The 13,080-nt window shown below is 63.6% G+C and overlaps 1 protein-coding gene across 1 annotated transcript in view; it reads right to left on the bottom strand.

Annotated features, from left to right (window-relative positions):
- Positions 1 to 3,848: 3,848 nt before the first annotated feature.
- SDK2 (sidekick cell adhesion molecule 2) overlaps positions 3,849 to 13,080 on the bottom strand; it is a 42,420-nt gene continuing 33,188 nt past the window's right edge. The window contains exons 24-45 of the mRNA XM_061455220.1: positions 12,908 to 13,058; positions 12,574 to 12,811; positions 12,384 to 12,499; positions 12,111 to 12,300; positions 11,867 to 11,965; positions 11,410 to 11,604; positions 11,128 to 11,329; positions 10,572 to 10,675; positions 10,414 to 10,484; positions 10,189 to 10,324; positions 9,546 to 9,602; positions 9,196 to 9,297; positions 8,952 to 9,067; positions 8,312 to 8,498; positions 7,707 to 7,844; positions 7,469 to 7,630; positions 7,223 to 7,348; positions 6,764 to 6,928; positions 6,535 to 6,675; positions 5,707 to 5,845; positions 5,256 to 5,382; positions 3,849 to 4,279 (exon numbers count right to left, since the gene is read on the bottom strand). Of these exons, the coding sequence (XP_061311204.1) occupies positions 3,926 to 4,279; positions 5,256 to 5,382; positions 5,707 to 5,845; positions 6,535 to 6,675; positions 6,764 to 6,928; positions 7,223 to 7,348; positions 7,469 to 7,630; positions 7,707 to 7,844; positions 8,312 to 8,498; positions 8,952 to 9,067; positions 9,196 to 9,297; positions 9,546 to 9,602; positions 10,189 to 10,324; positions 10,414 to 10,484; positions 10,572 to 10,675; positions 11,128 to 11,329; positions 11,410 to 11,604; positions 11,867 to 11,965; positions 12,111 to 12,300; positions 12,384 to 12,499; positions 12,574 to 12,811; positions 12,908 to 13,058 (3,316 nt within the window). The 3' untranslated portion in view covers positions 3,849 to 3,925. The remainder of the gene's footprint in view (positions 4,280 to 5,255; positions 5,383 to 5,706; positions 5,846 to 6,534; positions 6,676 to 6,763; positions 6,929 to 7,222; positions 7,349 to 7,468; positions 7,631 to 7,706; positions 7,845 to 8,311; positions 8,499 to 8,951; positions 9,068 to 9,195; positions 9,298 to 9,545; positions 9,603 to 10,188; positions 10,325 to 10,413; positions 10,485 to 10,571; positions 10,676 to 11,127; positions 11,330 to 11,409; positions 11,605 to 11,866; positions 11,966 to 12,110; positions 12,301 to 12,383; positions 12,500 to 12,573; positions 12,812 to 12,907; positions 13,059 to 13,080) is intronic.

Below are 13,080 nucleotides of genomic sequence, written 5' to 3'. Positions count from 1 at the left end.
CCTGAGCCCCCAGCAGCAGCTCTGCTCACCCGTTAATCACAGCGCTGCTCGCCTCACCTGACGCTGTCATGGGAGCACGGAGCTGGCTGAGACAGCCCGGTCAGGAGGGATTAACATCAGCGGGAGGTGGGGGAAGGCTCCCATGGGCTGCCCTGACTCCGGCTGGGAAGAGCAGCACCCACTCAGCTTGAGAAACTGCCTCAGAGGGACAGGGCCCCTTCCCTCTCCTCTCGTCTGCAGCCTCAGGCCATGCAGAGCCCCAGGGCTGGAGCCAGCAGCAGGGTTTGGGTGCTGGGGGGCTCAGGAGTGGGTGCTTGCATCGCTGCCCCCCTCCCTGAACCCGTCACCGGTTCCTTTTACTGCTTCTCAGCGGCTTTTGAAAGCAGAGAAGAAAGAACGGCCTTGAAAAGCGCTTTGAGAGGCAGAGCAGGGAGAAGCGCCCGAGTTTCCCGGCAGCCCCATCCCCTCCTCCTGCCTCAGCGCTGCCAGCTTTGTCTGCCAACACCGCCTTGGAGATGCTGCAGAGAGAGCTTGATGCTTCCCCAGAGCCCCCTTTCCATGCTGTTCTCCCAGGGAGGAGCGGTTACCCGGCTTACTGAGGGGCATCACCCGCTCAGCACCCATGGGTGCCAGGACGAGCCGTGCACAGGTTGGAGCCTGCTGTGGGCAGGCTTGTGGTGCAGATGGCTGCAATTCCCAGCAGGGACGCTCCCCTGGCCAGGGAACAGGCTCACACAACCCATTATCTGCCTGGGAACCCATCACCTGGCCCTGCTGCAGCCACCCTGGCTTGTGCTGGGGCATCAGCAGCGCCCATGGAAAGCACCTGCCCTGGCACAGCTTTGGCACAGGGACCCCTTTGGTCATAGCGGGCACCCACACGTGCAGGAAAGGGTGTAGAGACCTGGATCCACCTTCTCCATCACTCTCCTCTTCCTGCTGTCCCAGAAGGATTCATCCTGCCTCCGGGAGCCCTGCAGCCTTGGCACGGCATGGGAGGTGGCAAGGCCTGGGGCATGTGGGGCTCTGAGGATGCACTGAGTCCCAGTCACGGCAGGAGGGGCTGTTCCTGTCCCCATGGCAAGGGAAAGGTGGGGACACTCGGCTGTGCTCGGGGGGAATTGGAGGGAAAGGAGAGCCCAGGCTGCCGGGCTGCTGCTCCTCCACTGCCCACACCGAGTGTATTCTCTTTACTCCACGCTTGATCCAATCCTAACCTGGCAAACAAACTGTTAGTACCTGGCTCCTCCAACACCAACAGGCTGCAGCCGGGATACATCACGATAACTCATGGGATTCAGCCCAGAGGTCACCACCCTCATCCCCGGCACACATCTCCCCATCACAGCAGGGGCAGCGAGCGGGTACCGCTCCAGGGCTGCCCATCCACAGGGCAAGGTCTGGGATGCAGCTTCTCCGCTCTGTCCCGCTTGGCTCGCCCAGTCCTGATAAGCAAGCGGAGCTCTGCCCTTGGCTGAACCGCAGGGCTCCGCCGAGCAGCAGTCAGGGGATGTGTCAAGGCCAATTCGGTCCTCAGGGACTGATTGCTGCCGACAGCTCGCCCTGCACAGAGACCTGGCAGCGCAGGCAGGGTGCAGGCAGCACAGTGCTGCCTGGAGGGACTTTAGGGAAGAGCTGGTTGTGGCAGCAGAGTGGGGAAAGAGGTGGCTGTGCTTGGCAGGGAGCACAGCATCTTCCCCCGCAAGCCCAGCCAGGCCGGTTGTATCTGTGCCGTGGGGAAACTGAGGCAGCGCAAGTGAACAAGAGCTCCCAGTGGTGTCAGTGGCACTCAGCCCATCTCTGCTGTGCCCACACTGGGCTTTGTGCCCTGGCTGGCTCCTGGACCAAGCCAGGGAGGCTCCTCGCGGAGCAGAGCCACGGTTGGATGTGGGATGTGGGATGTGCCACTTCCTCGGGTGCTGCATCCTTGCGCTGTGGGAACCCACAATAGAAAGTGCTCCTTCTGTGTTTGCCACCATCACTGCCGCAGGGCCCCGGTGCTCCGGCCACAGCCACACTGGTGGCTTCATCACCCGGCCCAGTGCCAGCTCCAAACCTGCTGCGGATGCTGCTGCACCCTCTGGCTTCTCCTCCTCATAGCTGGAGATGAACTGGGCTGGGGTAGGCAGCAGGGCTTGGGTTCTGCTCTGCCCTGGCTGCTGGGGAGCACATGCAGGCCCCACACGGGCACCTCAAGCATCCCTTGCATGGGGATTATCTCTTGCACAAGGAGCATCCCTCACATGGGGAGCTCGCCTGTGCCACTCAACTCCCCAGACCTGCTCTGCCCCATGTCCCAGCCCGTGGCAGGAAGGTCTCTCTTGCACCGATCAGGATGCCTGGGGCTGGAGCCAGGCTGCAAACAAAGGGCAGGGTTTGCCTATGCTCTGTTCCCTTGCAAACACCTCCACCCAAGTGGGGTGGCTGGGGCTCCCTTTGCTGCCCAGATTGTGGACGGGCACCCCTGGGTGCTGTGCACCCTATAGCACCAGCTTCCAAGTAGGTCAGATGAGTCACCCACCGGATGTGGCTCCATGGCCACCACCATGTGCCATGGGGACAGTAGCTTGTTGGCAGTGATGACACCAGCATCCCTCATTTCTGCCCAGACCCTTGCTCACACCAGGGTGAGGGTCCAGGCATGTGCCTACAAGGGGCTCAAGCCCCTGGTCCTCTAGCCCCCAAGCAAGGAAGCCAGAGCTGGCACGAGGCTGAGCCCCCCTCCCTTAGCTCCACATCCCCCTCCCCTCCATCCCCACACTGTTTGCTGCTGGAGGGGTGACGGGTGATGGAACCCAACCCCATCACCCGGATTTTCCTGCCAGACCTGAAGGGCAGAGCAGGCAGCGAGGGTGGAAACCACCCCAGGAGAAGCCTCCAGTGCTGGTGATGCCAAAAGCACCCGGTGCATCCATCCACCTCCCTCCTTCCCCATCCCACCATTGGGTCACCCTTTCCCCTCCAGCTACAGACCCCAGTGGGATGGAAACCTGCAGGGATACATCCATCACTGCTCCCCGTGCCATTCTGAGCCACATCCTGGCCCCGCACCTCTGCCTGGCTCCTTCCATGGTGCCGTAGGGCTGACACAAGCCCAGGTAGGAGAGCAGGACAGACACATGCCAGCAGGGTGACAGAGAAGTGAGAGCCGCTGATCCTCAGGCTGTTTATTTGCATCTCCCTCGGCTCAGCAGTAGGCACTGAGAGGGTTTGCTATGCACCAAAACAGCCCCAGACCCCCCCTGGGCATCACCACCCATCGCATGTCCCTTGTGCTCCCTTGAACAAAACCCCATTGAAAGAGACCCCAAACCACCAGCAATGCAGAGGAGGGGGGGGGTCTGGCTGCTGCATCGCCCCATCTGAGCCTCATCCAGGGTGCAAAATCAGGGGGGGGCATCAGCACCATGTGCACCCCGGCAGGGGGCTCCTGGGGTTCAAGTCCTGGGCACCAAGGGAAGGAGGAATCGGTTGTCCCCTGGGTTCCTCGCATGTGGGTGCCCCTTTTACCAAAGGCTGGGGGGTCCTGGGTTGGGGTTCCATATCCAGAGGCTTTGAGTTGGGGTCTCTGTGTCACCCCCGCTTGTCCCCACGTCCTGGGGGGACCACAAACGGAGGGGCCAGAGTTTGGCACGGTGAGATCCCCAGCACCCCATAGGGACCCCAGCACTGCAGGTCCCGAGGGCGAAGTCCGGTGCGATCCTGCGAACATTCCCAGCCCTCCTTGGCTGAGCAATCCATAACACAGACGAAGAGCTGGGTTCGGCTCCGCAGGGAAGCAAACATCCCCCATGGCCCCAAGCCCTTCGGCCTCTTCCTCCTCCTCGCTGCTTTATTCCTTAATTTCGGGGGCTTTTCCTTTATTTTTTCCCTTTTTTTTTTAGATATATTTTCCTCTCTCCCGTGTTCCGCTTCTGTTTCAACATCAAACGAAAGAAGAAAACCCGGCGATGGGAGCTCTGGAGCCGGGGGCCAGGCTGCTGGGCGGGCGGTACAGGGTCCCGGGCTGGCTGGGGGGGTTACCGGGGGTCTGGGGGGTGGGAGTCCTGCTGGCTTTGGGCCGGAAGAGGCTGCCCTGCTGCGTGGAGGTGCTGTTGGGCAGGGCGGCGGGGTCGGGCTCGCCGGAGTCGCTCTCGGTGTAGCTGTAAGCCTGCGCCCGAGAGATGCCCTTCTGCTGCCGGCGCCACGAGTTGTAGTACGTGGGGTCGCTGATGTAGTGGTTCACAAAGGAGTGAGCTTTCTGGTGGCCGGGGTCCACCTCGTACTCGCTGTCACTGCCCTAAAGAAGGGGATAAGAGAATGAGCGCAGAGTGAGGGGCATCACCCCCCCCCCCAAACCGGCTCCTTGAGGGATGCTGGGGAGCGCATCCCAAAAGCCTTGCGGGGCTGCGGCACCGCTGGGGTTGTTTCTGCTGCTTTCTAAAGCTAAACAGAGCGCACACAAAAGGGCAATGGGGCCCCTCGGGGGGTCCCTGGGGCCGTGCTCCCCCCCCCCCTCCCGGAGGCGGGAGGTGTTTTGGGGAGGCGCTGCCTTCCCGCTGGCTGTAATTGGATTCAGCCTCCTCCATGCGCACAAAGGGCCCATTGAGGGCCGTGGGGAAGCTGCCCCGGGCCAGCGCCAGCTCCCGCCGCTCTTCACAGCTCCTCAAAGAGCCACTCGAGCCCCGAGCCGGCAGCGGGGAGCGGGGCCGGCATCTGCAAAGCCACGGCCAGGGCAGGCAGCGAGGGGGGAACCGCTGGGGCTGGGCACCCCCATGCTTGGGGACAGCACCCCAAGGAGTGGCCCTTGGGTTCAGCCTGGTCTTGGGACTCAGCAGCCAGCATCCATGCGGGGTGATGCTCCCGTGGTCCCCGTGGGAGCTGCCCATGGCCACAGATGCCCCTGGCTCCAGGATGAGACAAAATGCCATTTTCCAGGGTTGCCACCAGTAACCGGGCAGCAGGACGGGTCCCAACCCCGCTGCCTTCCCATCCCCTGTCCTCAGCAGCCCTGGGTGCACCCCACGGTGCCACGTCCCCAGCGCACAAGCCAGGGGCTGTGCCAGCTTTGCCTTGGCTCCGCGTCACGAAGCCGCAGGGGATGCTGCTCCCTAAAAACGCAGGAGAGCAGGACCAGCATTGCCTTTCCCAAGCGCACAGCAGGATGTGCGTGGTGGTGGGCAGAGAGCGGGGTTGGTGCTCAGGGAGGGCTCCCAGCACTGTCCATCCTTTCCTTGTGTCCCTGTGTCCCACATCCCCATCTCCTGGGTGGGCACCTGAGAGTCGGACACCTCAGAGGGTTTCTCGGTCAGGCTGCTGCTCTCGGCAGGGATCAGGTCATTGTACTTGGTCACATCCTCATCCGAGTAGTGGAGGCTGCCGGGGCTGGGCCGTGGTGGGGACCTTGGGAGCAGAGGGATGCTCAGTGCAGGTCCCCGCTTGGGGCTCTGCCACACAGGGATGAGCCCAGCCAATCCACGGGACAGGCTCGGGGAGCATCCTTAAAGCCACGTCCAGGCCCTCCAAAGAGCCTGTCCGTGGGCTCTTAGGGATTCCCAGCTTTTCAGGCTGCTCCGCATCCTGGCACAGCAGGCTGGTGCAGGGGCTTCAGCAAATGGCATTGGGCAGAATGAGGTCAATCCTGTGGGACGCCAGCCCTCCCCAGCCCCATTGCCACCCCACAATGGAGCAGGGATGAAAGGTCCCCCCTGCCCAGCGGGTTCCTACCGGGTGTAGATGCCGTTCTTGCGGCAGAAGGAATTCTTGATGGAGAGGCGCCGGTTGTTGAGCTCCAGGGCTGGGAAGCTGCCCTCATCCAGGCTCACCATCTCACCATGGTTCAGGGCCGTCGCCTTGGAGCTGTTCCCTGAGGAAAAGGATGCTCAGGCTCCCCCAGAACCCTCCCCAGAGTGTGTGTGTGTGTGTGTGTGTGGGGACACACCTGGACCTGGAATGGCCCTGGTAGGGTTGTGCCAGCTCCGGTGGGGACAGACCACAGCCAAGCATCAGCCTCGTGCCAGCGCTGCGGCCGTGCTGAGCCTGCTTTGGCTCTTGCCCGACCGGCCCCATCGCCTCCAGCTCCCGGCTCTGTTTGCTTAATGGGAGGTCTGGATTTTCCCCACAATTTGAGCCTTGACAGCTAAGAAAACAGAGCCGTGTTTGAGTAATCCCAGTGACCTCTGGCGAGCCCGCACTGGAGGCTGCCCTGCCTCCGGAGCCGCAGCAGGACAAGCCACTATTTCATCTGGAGCTCCCAGCTCCCTCCAGGAAGCCCAAAGCATCTTTATCGGATGTCATAGGAGGAGCTGAGCCCTGAGGCAGGATCCCACTGTCCCACTCACCCCAAAGGCAGGCGGGGAGGCTTCGATGGGGTCACAGAAACACAGTATGGTTTGTGTTGGATGGGACCTTAAAGCTCATCCAGTTCCAACCCCTGCCACGGGCAGGGACGCCTTCCACTAAAGCAAGATGCTCCAAGCCCCTGTGCCCAACCTGGCCTTGGGTCAGAGCTCTGCCCCCCTTGAGGGTCCCATTCACCACCCTCCAGTGCTCAACCTGAGTCTGACTTCTTGGAGTACTTCTTGCTCTGCCCGCGGATGATGAGCACGAAGACAAGCAGGAGGATGAAGATGAGCCCCACGAGGGCGATGACCACCAGGAACCACCACTCCTCGTAGAACGGGTTGGTTTTCTGGGCTGGGGCACAGCAGGGAGGATCAGAGGAGGATGAGCACTTGGGGGGGGGGAAATGGATGGGGTCACCCCCATACTGGCCACTGGCTACCTGACACGGAGGGGGAAGGTGTGCTGGGGATCCCGTAGCCGTAGTCGTTCACAGCGATGACACGGAAGTCGTAGCTGACCCCCTGCTTGAGGATGTCCATGCTGAAGGTGTAGGAGGTCACCTCCTTGGGGATGTCTTTGATGAGGATGTCCCAGAGCCCCTCGTCTGGAAGAGAGAGGGAGCTTAGGAGAGGTGAGGCTGGGGGAGCAGCAGGACCTCTGTACCCATAAGAGCAGCAGCATCAATGAGTGCTGCTCCACCGCTCACCAGCTCCTTTCCATCAGCCCCAGCAGCATGGTCCTCATGGACCAGCACACAGCTGACTCCCCAGACGTCCATGTCCTAATTCCAACCCATCCTGTTGCGTGGCCTGGGAGAGCTCAGCGCTCCCTACCTCAGTTTCCCTTTCCCCTGAACCCATCCAAGGTGGGGACAGAAAGCAGAGCAGAGCTGCAGTACCTGAAGGACGGGCTTCGATGACGTATCTGGTGATGGGCCCTTGGCCGGGGTCCCCGCTGGACCAGTGGATGGTGATAGCTGAGCCATAACGGGAGATGAAGGGCTCGCCAGGGGGACCAGGGGCACCTGGGGACCAGAGCAGAGCTGGAGGCACGCGGGTACAAACTGCACACACCAAGCCAGCCCCAGTGGGGCTGGTCCCCATTGCATCCCCTCCCTTACCCCAACACAGCATCCCCCCCATACCTTCCCCAGGCCCCGTGGTGATGTTTGCTTCAACATCTGGCCCATAGGCAAAGGTTTTGGCCCGGATTCGGAACTGGTACGTGACGCCCTCGGCCAGGTCCTTCACCTTCATCCACAGAGGGCTGTTCCCCTTCACGTCCACCGTCACGATCTTACTGATGCCTGCAGGGATGGAGGCTGAGCCGGGTCCTTCCCAGAGCCCACCCGGCTCCCCCTGGCACCCCGGCCATGCCCTCACCATCCACGGGCATGCAGGGCTCATAGACCAGCCGGTAGCCCTCAAGGATGCCGTTGGGCAGCGGCGGTGGCTCCCAGGACACGTTCACCGATGTGGTGGTCAGCTCACTGAACCGGATGGATCCTGGGGCGCTGGGGGCTATAGGAGGAGAGTGGATGGGGCCAGCTCAGTGCTTCCGCTGGACATTCCCAGCATGAATCCAGCCCCTTTCCCTGTCTCCACCTTAATGGGGCTGGGACATTTGTTGGTGATGGTGATAAACCATCTCACCCCACCCCAATGCCTCTCCCCTGCATTGTGGTGGGGATGGAGTCAAAGACCCTGCCAGGCTACCATGCATGGCTCAGGGGATGAGTCTGCTTGGCTGTCCTTCTGAGACCTTCATCCTTCTCAAATCTCAGCCGAGACTTTCCTCTCCATGTGTCCCCAGTGCACAAACCCTCTGGGGTATCTGATGTCTGCTTGGGAGCAGGAGCCGGGATGAAGGCATCAACTGAGCACCCCTAGAAGCTGGACCCACGGAGACGCCTCCCCATGGAGATAAGGGGTAGGAAGGTGCTGGTGTGACCGCGAGGGGCCGGGGGGAGCCGTGCCGCGGGCCCCACCTGCCTGCTGCGTGCGCCCCTTCACCGGGGCGCTGCGGGGCCCGTCTCCCGCGGCGTTGAAGGCGGCCACGCTGACCCAGTACGAGGTGAACCCCGTCAGGTTCTTCAGCTTCACGCCGCGCTCCGGCAGGAAAAGCGTCTTCACCCGCTCGCTCCCGTTCTGGCGCTGCGCCTCCCAGAAGTGGATCTGCCAGGAGGGAGGAGGGGAGCGGGGGGATGCAGGGATCCAGCCCCCTCTCACCCTCCCCGCACCGTGAGGGTGCTGAGGCGCTGGCACAGGGTGCCCAGAGAAGCTGTGGCTGCCCCATCCCTGGCAGTGCTCAAGGCCAGGTTGGACACAGGGGCTTGGAGAAGCTGCTCCAGTGGAGGCTCCTAAAGGATGGAGCTGAGCATCCCGGCTGCATCCCAGGACCGAGGGCGCCACCTGCCGCCCTGCGACCGCCTGGCACCGGCATGGGGCTCCCGATGTCTCCCCGCACTGCCAACAGGACGCGCAGCATCTCCCCGAGCACCCAAAACCGGCCCAGATTCACCCACACTCACAGCATCACTCAGGGGAGCTCAGCACCCACCGATGACACCCAGCATCCCCCAGGATCCACCCCCCCCCCCCCCCCCGGTCCCAGCTCAGCGGCGGTACCTTGTACCCTTGGATGTCCCCGTTCTGGCTCTCCACGGGTGGCGGCTCCCAGGTCACATCCAGCTGCGTGGCCGTGGCCGCCTGCACCGCCACGTTCCGCGGTGCAGCGGTAGGCACTGTGCCGAGGGAGGGGACAGAGTCACATCCCTGCAGGCCCGGGGACGAGAAAGCCCCTCCTTGATGCTGGGGGCATCCCTTGGCCTGGCACACACGCGGGAGCATGGGGCACCCACTGGGTACTCACCCGCTTCACCCACAAACACCTCCTGGGGGGGACTGGGGGGGCCCTCGCCCACCGCGTTGTACACGCTCATGCGGATCTCGTAGCGCCGGTGCTTGCTCAGGTCTGTGGGGGAAAGGGGTGAGCGGGGTCCCCGCTGCTGTGGGGAGGTCCTGAGACCCCCAGGAGACCGAGCAGCTCCTCCCATTGCTGGGTAGAAAGGGGGTGTCTCCAAGGAACAGCACGAGAGGAAGGCAGAGGTGTTCCTGGGCTCACTCTGCAGCTCAGGCAGGCAGAGGGGACGCACACACAGAGGGTGGCAGTGGGGAGCATGCAGGGGACGGCACGGAGGGGCAGGGGGAGCAGTGACTTACTGTCCAGCTCGTACTGGGTGAGGGACACCTCGCTGAGGTTGTGCACGGCGTAGACGGCTGGGAGCCATGGGGCAGGGAGAGCAGCAACCAATTAGTGCCATGGCACGGGTGGGATCCCACCTCCGAGCACCCACCCCTGCATGGCTGCCCACCCCTGACATCGCGCTGGCACCCTCAGGTGCCAACAGGGCTGTCACAGCACCAAGGAGCCCCTGAGCGGCACAAGCTGGGTCTGGGCATCAAGGTCTCCATGGGGAGCAATGGAGAGCGATGGAGGGGACATGGTGCCCTTGTCACTCATGTCCCTGCTGCCCGTGGAGCAGACCCTGTTCCCGTTGGGGTCTGAGGACAGCAGCGCACCCCGACACACACAACAGGACATCACACCCATGTTAGGTGGACACATGGACACCTGCACTACAGGGACTTGGAGCTGAGCACAGCAGGACTGAGCTGCTGACATTAGACAGGCACATCGGTGACCACAGACCTGGGGGCATAGAGCAGGTGCTACCCAGCCCGACATCTCCAGGCTGGTACCCAGGAGAGACCACGGAGCACAGGATGCTCCATCCTGCACCCGCCACCACTGGGTCACCCCCAGCCCCGCATCCCCAGGCCCTCTGGGGCCAGCAGCACTCACGGGTGAGCTGTGCCCATGTGGCGCCGGGGCTGCCGATACCACGCAGGGAGCCTCCGCGCAGGCTGTCGGGCACCAGCTCGCGGTACCGCAGGCGGAAACCCAGCAGGATCCCGTTGATCTTGTCCTCGGCCGGGGGCTGAGTGGGGAGGACAATGAGGGGCTGCTCCCATGGGGCCGGTGGCCCGTCCTGTGGCCCCGCGCAGGGCAGAGGGGACAGGGCAGTACCTGCCAGCGGATGAGCACGGATGTGGTGGTGTGCGGGGTGACAGAGAGGATGGTGGGGGCTTCCTCGGGGGCTGTGCGGGAGAAGTGGGTGATGAGGCTCCAGGGATGCCCAGGGAAAGGGGGGAACCCCCTCTCGCCCTGTCCCAGGAGGTGCTGACCCGCCTGCAGAGTGGTGAGCGACTCCGACTCCTCGCTGTACTCGCTGTCCCCGATGTCATTTGTTGCCTTCACACGGAACTTGTAGGAGGTGAAGGGCTTCAGCCTGTGTGGGGACAGTGAAGCCAGTGGGCGACCCCCATAAACCACCCTTCATAGGATCACAGAAGGGTTTGGGTTGGAAAGGGCCTTCAGATCACCCAGAGACACCACCTCCCCATCACCCTCCATCTCCCCCACCTCCCCATCACCCTCCATCTCCCCCACCTCCCCATCACCCTCCATCTCCCCCACCTCCCCATCACCCTCCATCTCCCCCACCTCCCCATCACCCTCCATCTCCCCCACCTCCCCATCACCCTTCATCACCCCCACCTCCTCATCACCCTTCATCACCCCCACCTCCTCATCACCCTCCATCACCCCCAACTCCTCCTCCCCATCACCCTCCATCATCCCCCATCACCCTCTATCATCCCTATTTCCCCATCACCCCCACCTCCCCATCATCCCTATTTCCCCATCACCCCCCATCACCCTCCATCACCCCCATCTCACCTATCCACGACGAAGGCGGTGGCGTTGCGGCTGGCAGGGGCAGGGTGCAGAGCCCAGTCGCCGTCGGGCAGCTCGCGGCTCTGCACCGTGTAGAACCGGACAGGGGAGAGCCCGTCGCTGCCCGGCTGCCAGGACAGCAGCACGCTGCGGGCACGCACCTCCTCCTGCTGCGCCAGCGGCTTCCCGGGGGGCTGCGGCCGGGCTGCGGGAGGCGAGGGGCTGGAGGCGCTGCGGGCACCCTGTGGGCACAGCCCCATAGGCTGGACCCCCCTGCCCCCTTACCTCTCTTCTCCGTGGTCACCACGAGGGCTTCGGCCGCCTCACCCCAGCCCTTGCGGGTCTGCGCCGCGATGCGGAACAAGTAGGTGGCCTCGGGCTGGAGGCCGGTGGCCGTGTACTGCCGGGCGCTGGGCTCCAGCACCTCCACGGCGGCAGCGCTGGCCGCGGTGGTGTTGAGGCTATGGGAGACCTGGTACGCTGCGGGGAGGGAGCGGCACGGGGGGGCTGGTGGAGGGGACACCGACCTGGGGTCCCCCCGTGCACGGCTCCCTCCTCCATCCCTGCCCATGCGCTGCCCAGCAGTGAGGGGTTCGGCTCCCTGCGCCGGGCAGCTCACATGCAAACACCAGCCCTGGGGTCTGCGATGCTCCGGGGATGACAGGGAGCTGGGCTCTGCCTCCCCACGCGGATCCCTGGCACCCCATCCCAGCGCGGCGCAACCGCATGGCTCCCCACCTACCCAGGATGATGCCGTTGGGCTCCGTAGGAGGCTGCCAGATGAGCCGCACCAAGGTGGTCCTCACTTCGGGGAAGAGGATCCCCACGGGGGGCCCGGGCACTGGAGGAGAGAGATGGGGTTCACCAGGGAGCGCACAAGTGAGTAGAGAGGAATAGGGGGATCACACCAGGAATGGGATGGGAAGGTCTTAGGCACCCCAGCACCCCCTTTGGGGGTCTCTGCCCACCACGATGCTGCCACCCACCATCATCCAGTGTCCGCTCAAGGACGGGGGGCCGGCTCGGGGCTCCATCACCGATCCTGGTGAAGGCCAGCACACGGATCTCATACAGCCTGTACTTGCCCAGCCCGGTCAGCTGGGCACTGCGGGAGGCATTGCCCTCTGCCAGCCAGAACCGGGCACGTGCATCCGAGTCCTTCTCCTTGTACATCACCTGCAACAGACCCGTGTGACACAGCCAGCGCCGGGATGGAGCTGGCATCACTGCCTGGAGGTGGCACAACGGTAGCAGCTCACCTTGTAGCCGAGGATGTGGCCATTGCAATCTGCCTCAGGGATGTCGCTCCATCGGACCAGCATGCTGCTGGAGGAGGTGGCCACCACGGACACGTTGCTGGGGCCAGAGGAGGGCACTGCAGAGGTGGTAAAAGTCAGTGGTAGATCTAACTGGGGTGGGTGCCCGGTGCCACGGGGTGGGCAGTGGTACCTGACTCCCGGGTGCGTCCAACCACCGCATGGCTCCATGGCCCCGATCCAATGGCATTGAACGCTTGGACCTGTACCCGGTACTCGGTCCACTCCTCCAGGTCCTCAATGGTGTATTCCCGCTCCACACGGTCATGGATGATGTGCAACGCTGGCTGCCCTCTCCCGTCCAAGCGCGTGTACCGGATCCTGTAGCCCACCGAGTCGGGATTCCCGTTGTACTCCTGCTCCAGGAGAGGCTGGAGCCATCCGGCAGAGATGGCCCCATCAGTCACGGTGTCCCACAGCCCCTATGAGCCCCTCGCCCATGGACATGAGCCATGGTCCCCCCTCACCATCCAGCGCAGCCACAGGCTGGTCTCGCTGGCTGTCCTCAGGGTGACGTTGGCGGGTGCCATGTCCGGGGGAGCCTGCAGGGTCTGGATCCTCCGGGAGGGCAGGCTGGGGGGGCTGGTGCCCACAATGTTCACCTGCCGCATGCGGAAACTGAGGAAGGAGAAAGGGGGGG

The sequence above is a fragment of the Pezoporus flaviventris genome, unplaced genomic scaffold (assembly GCF_033815535.1).
Source record: "Pezoporus flaviventris isolate CSIRO_AGI_PZ_B2104156 unplaced genomic scaffold, CSIRO_AGI_Pfla_v1 ptg000020l, whole genome shotgun sequence".
Classification (NCBI taxonomy): domain Eukaryota; kingdom Metazoa; phylum Chordata; class Aves; order Psittaciformes; family Psittacidae; genus Pezoporus; species Pezoporus flaviventris.
The sequence above is the reverse complement of the archived record's forward strand: the minus strand, read 5'-3'. Positions and strand labels throughout refer to the sequence as shown.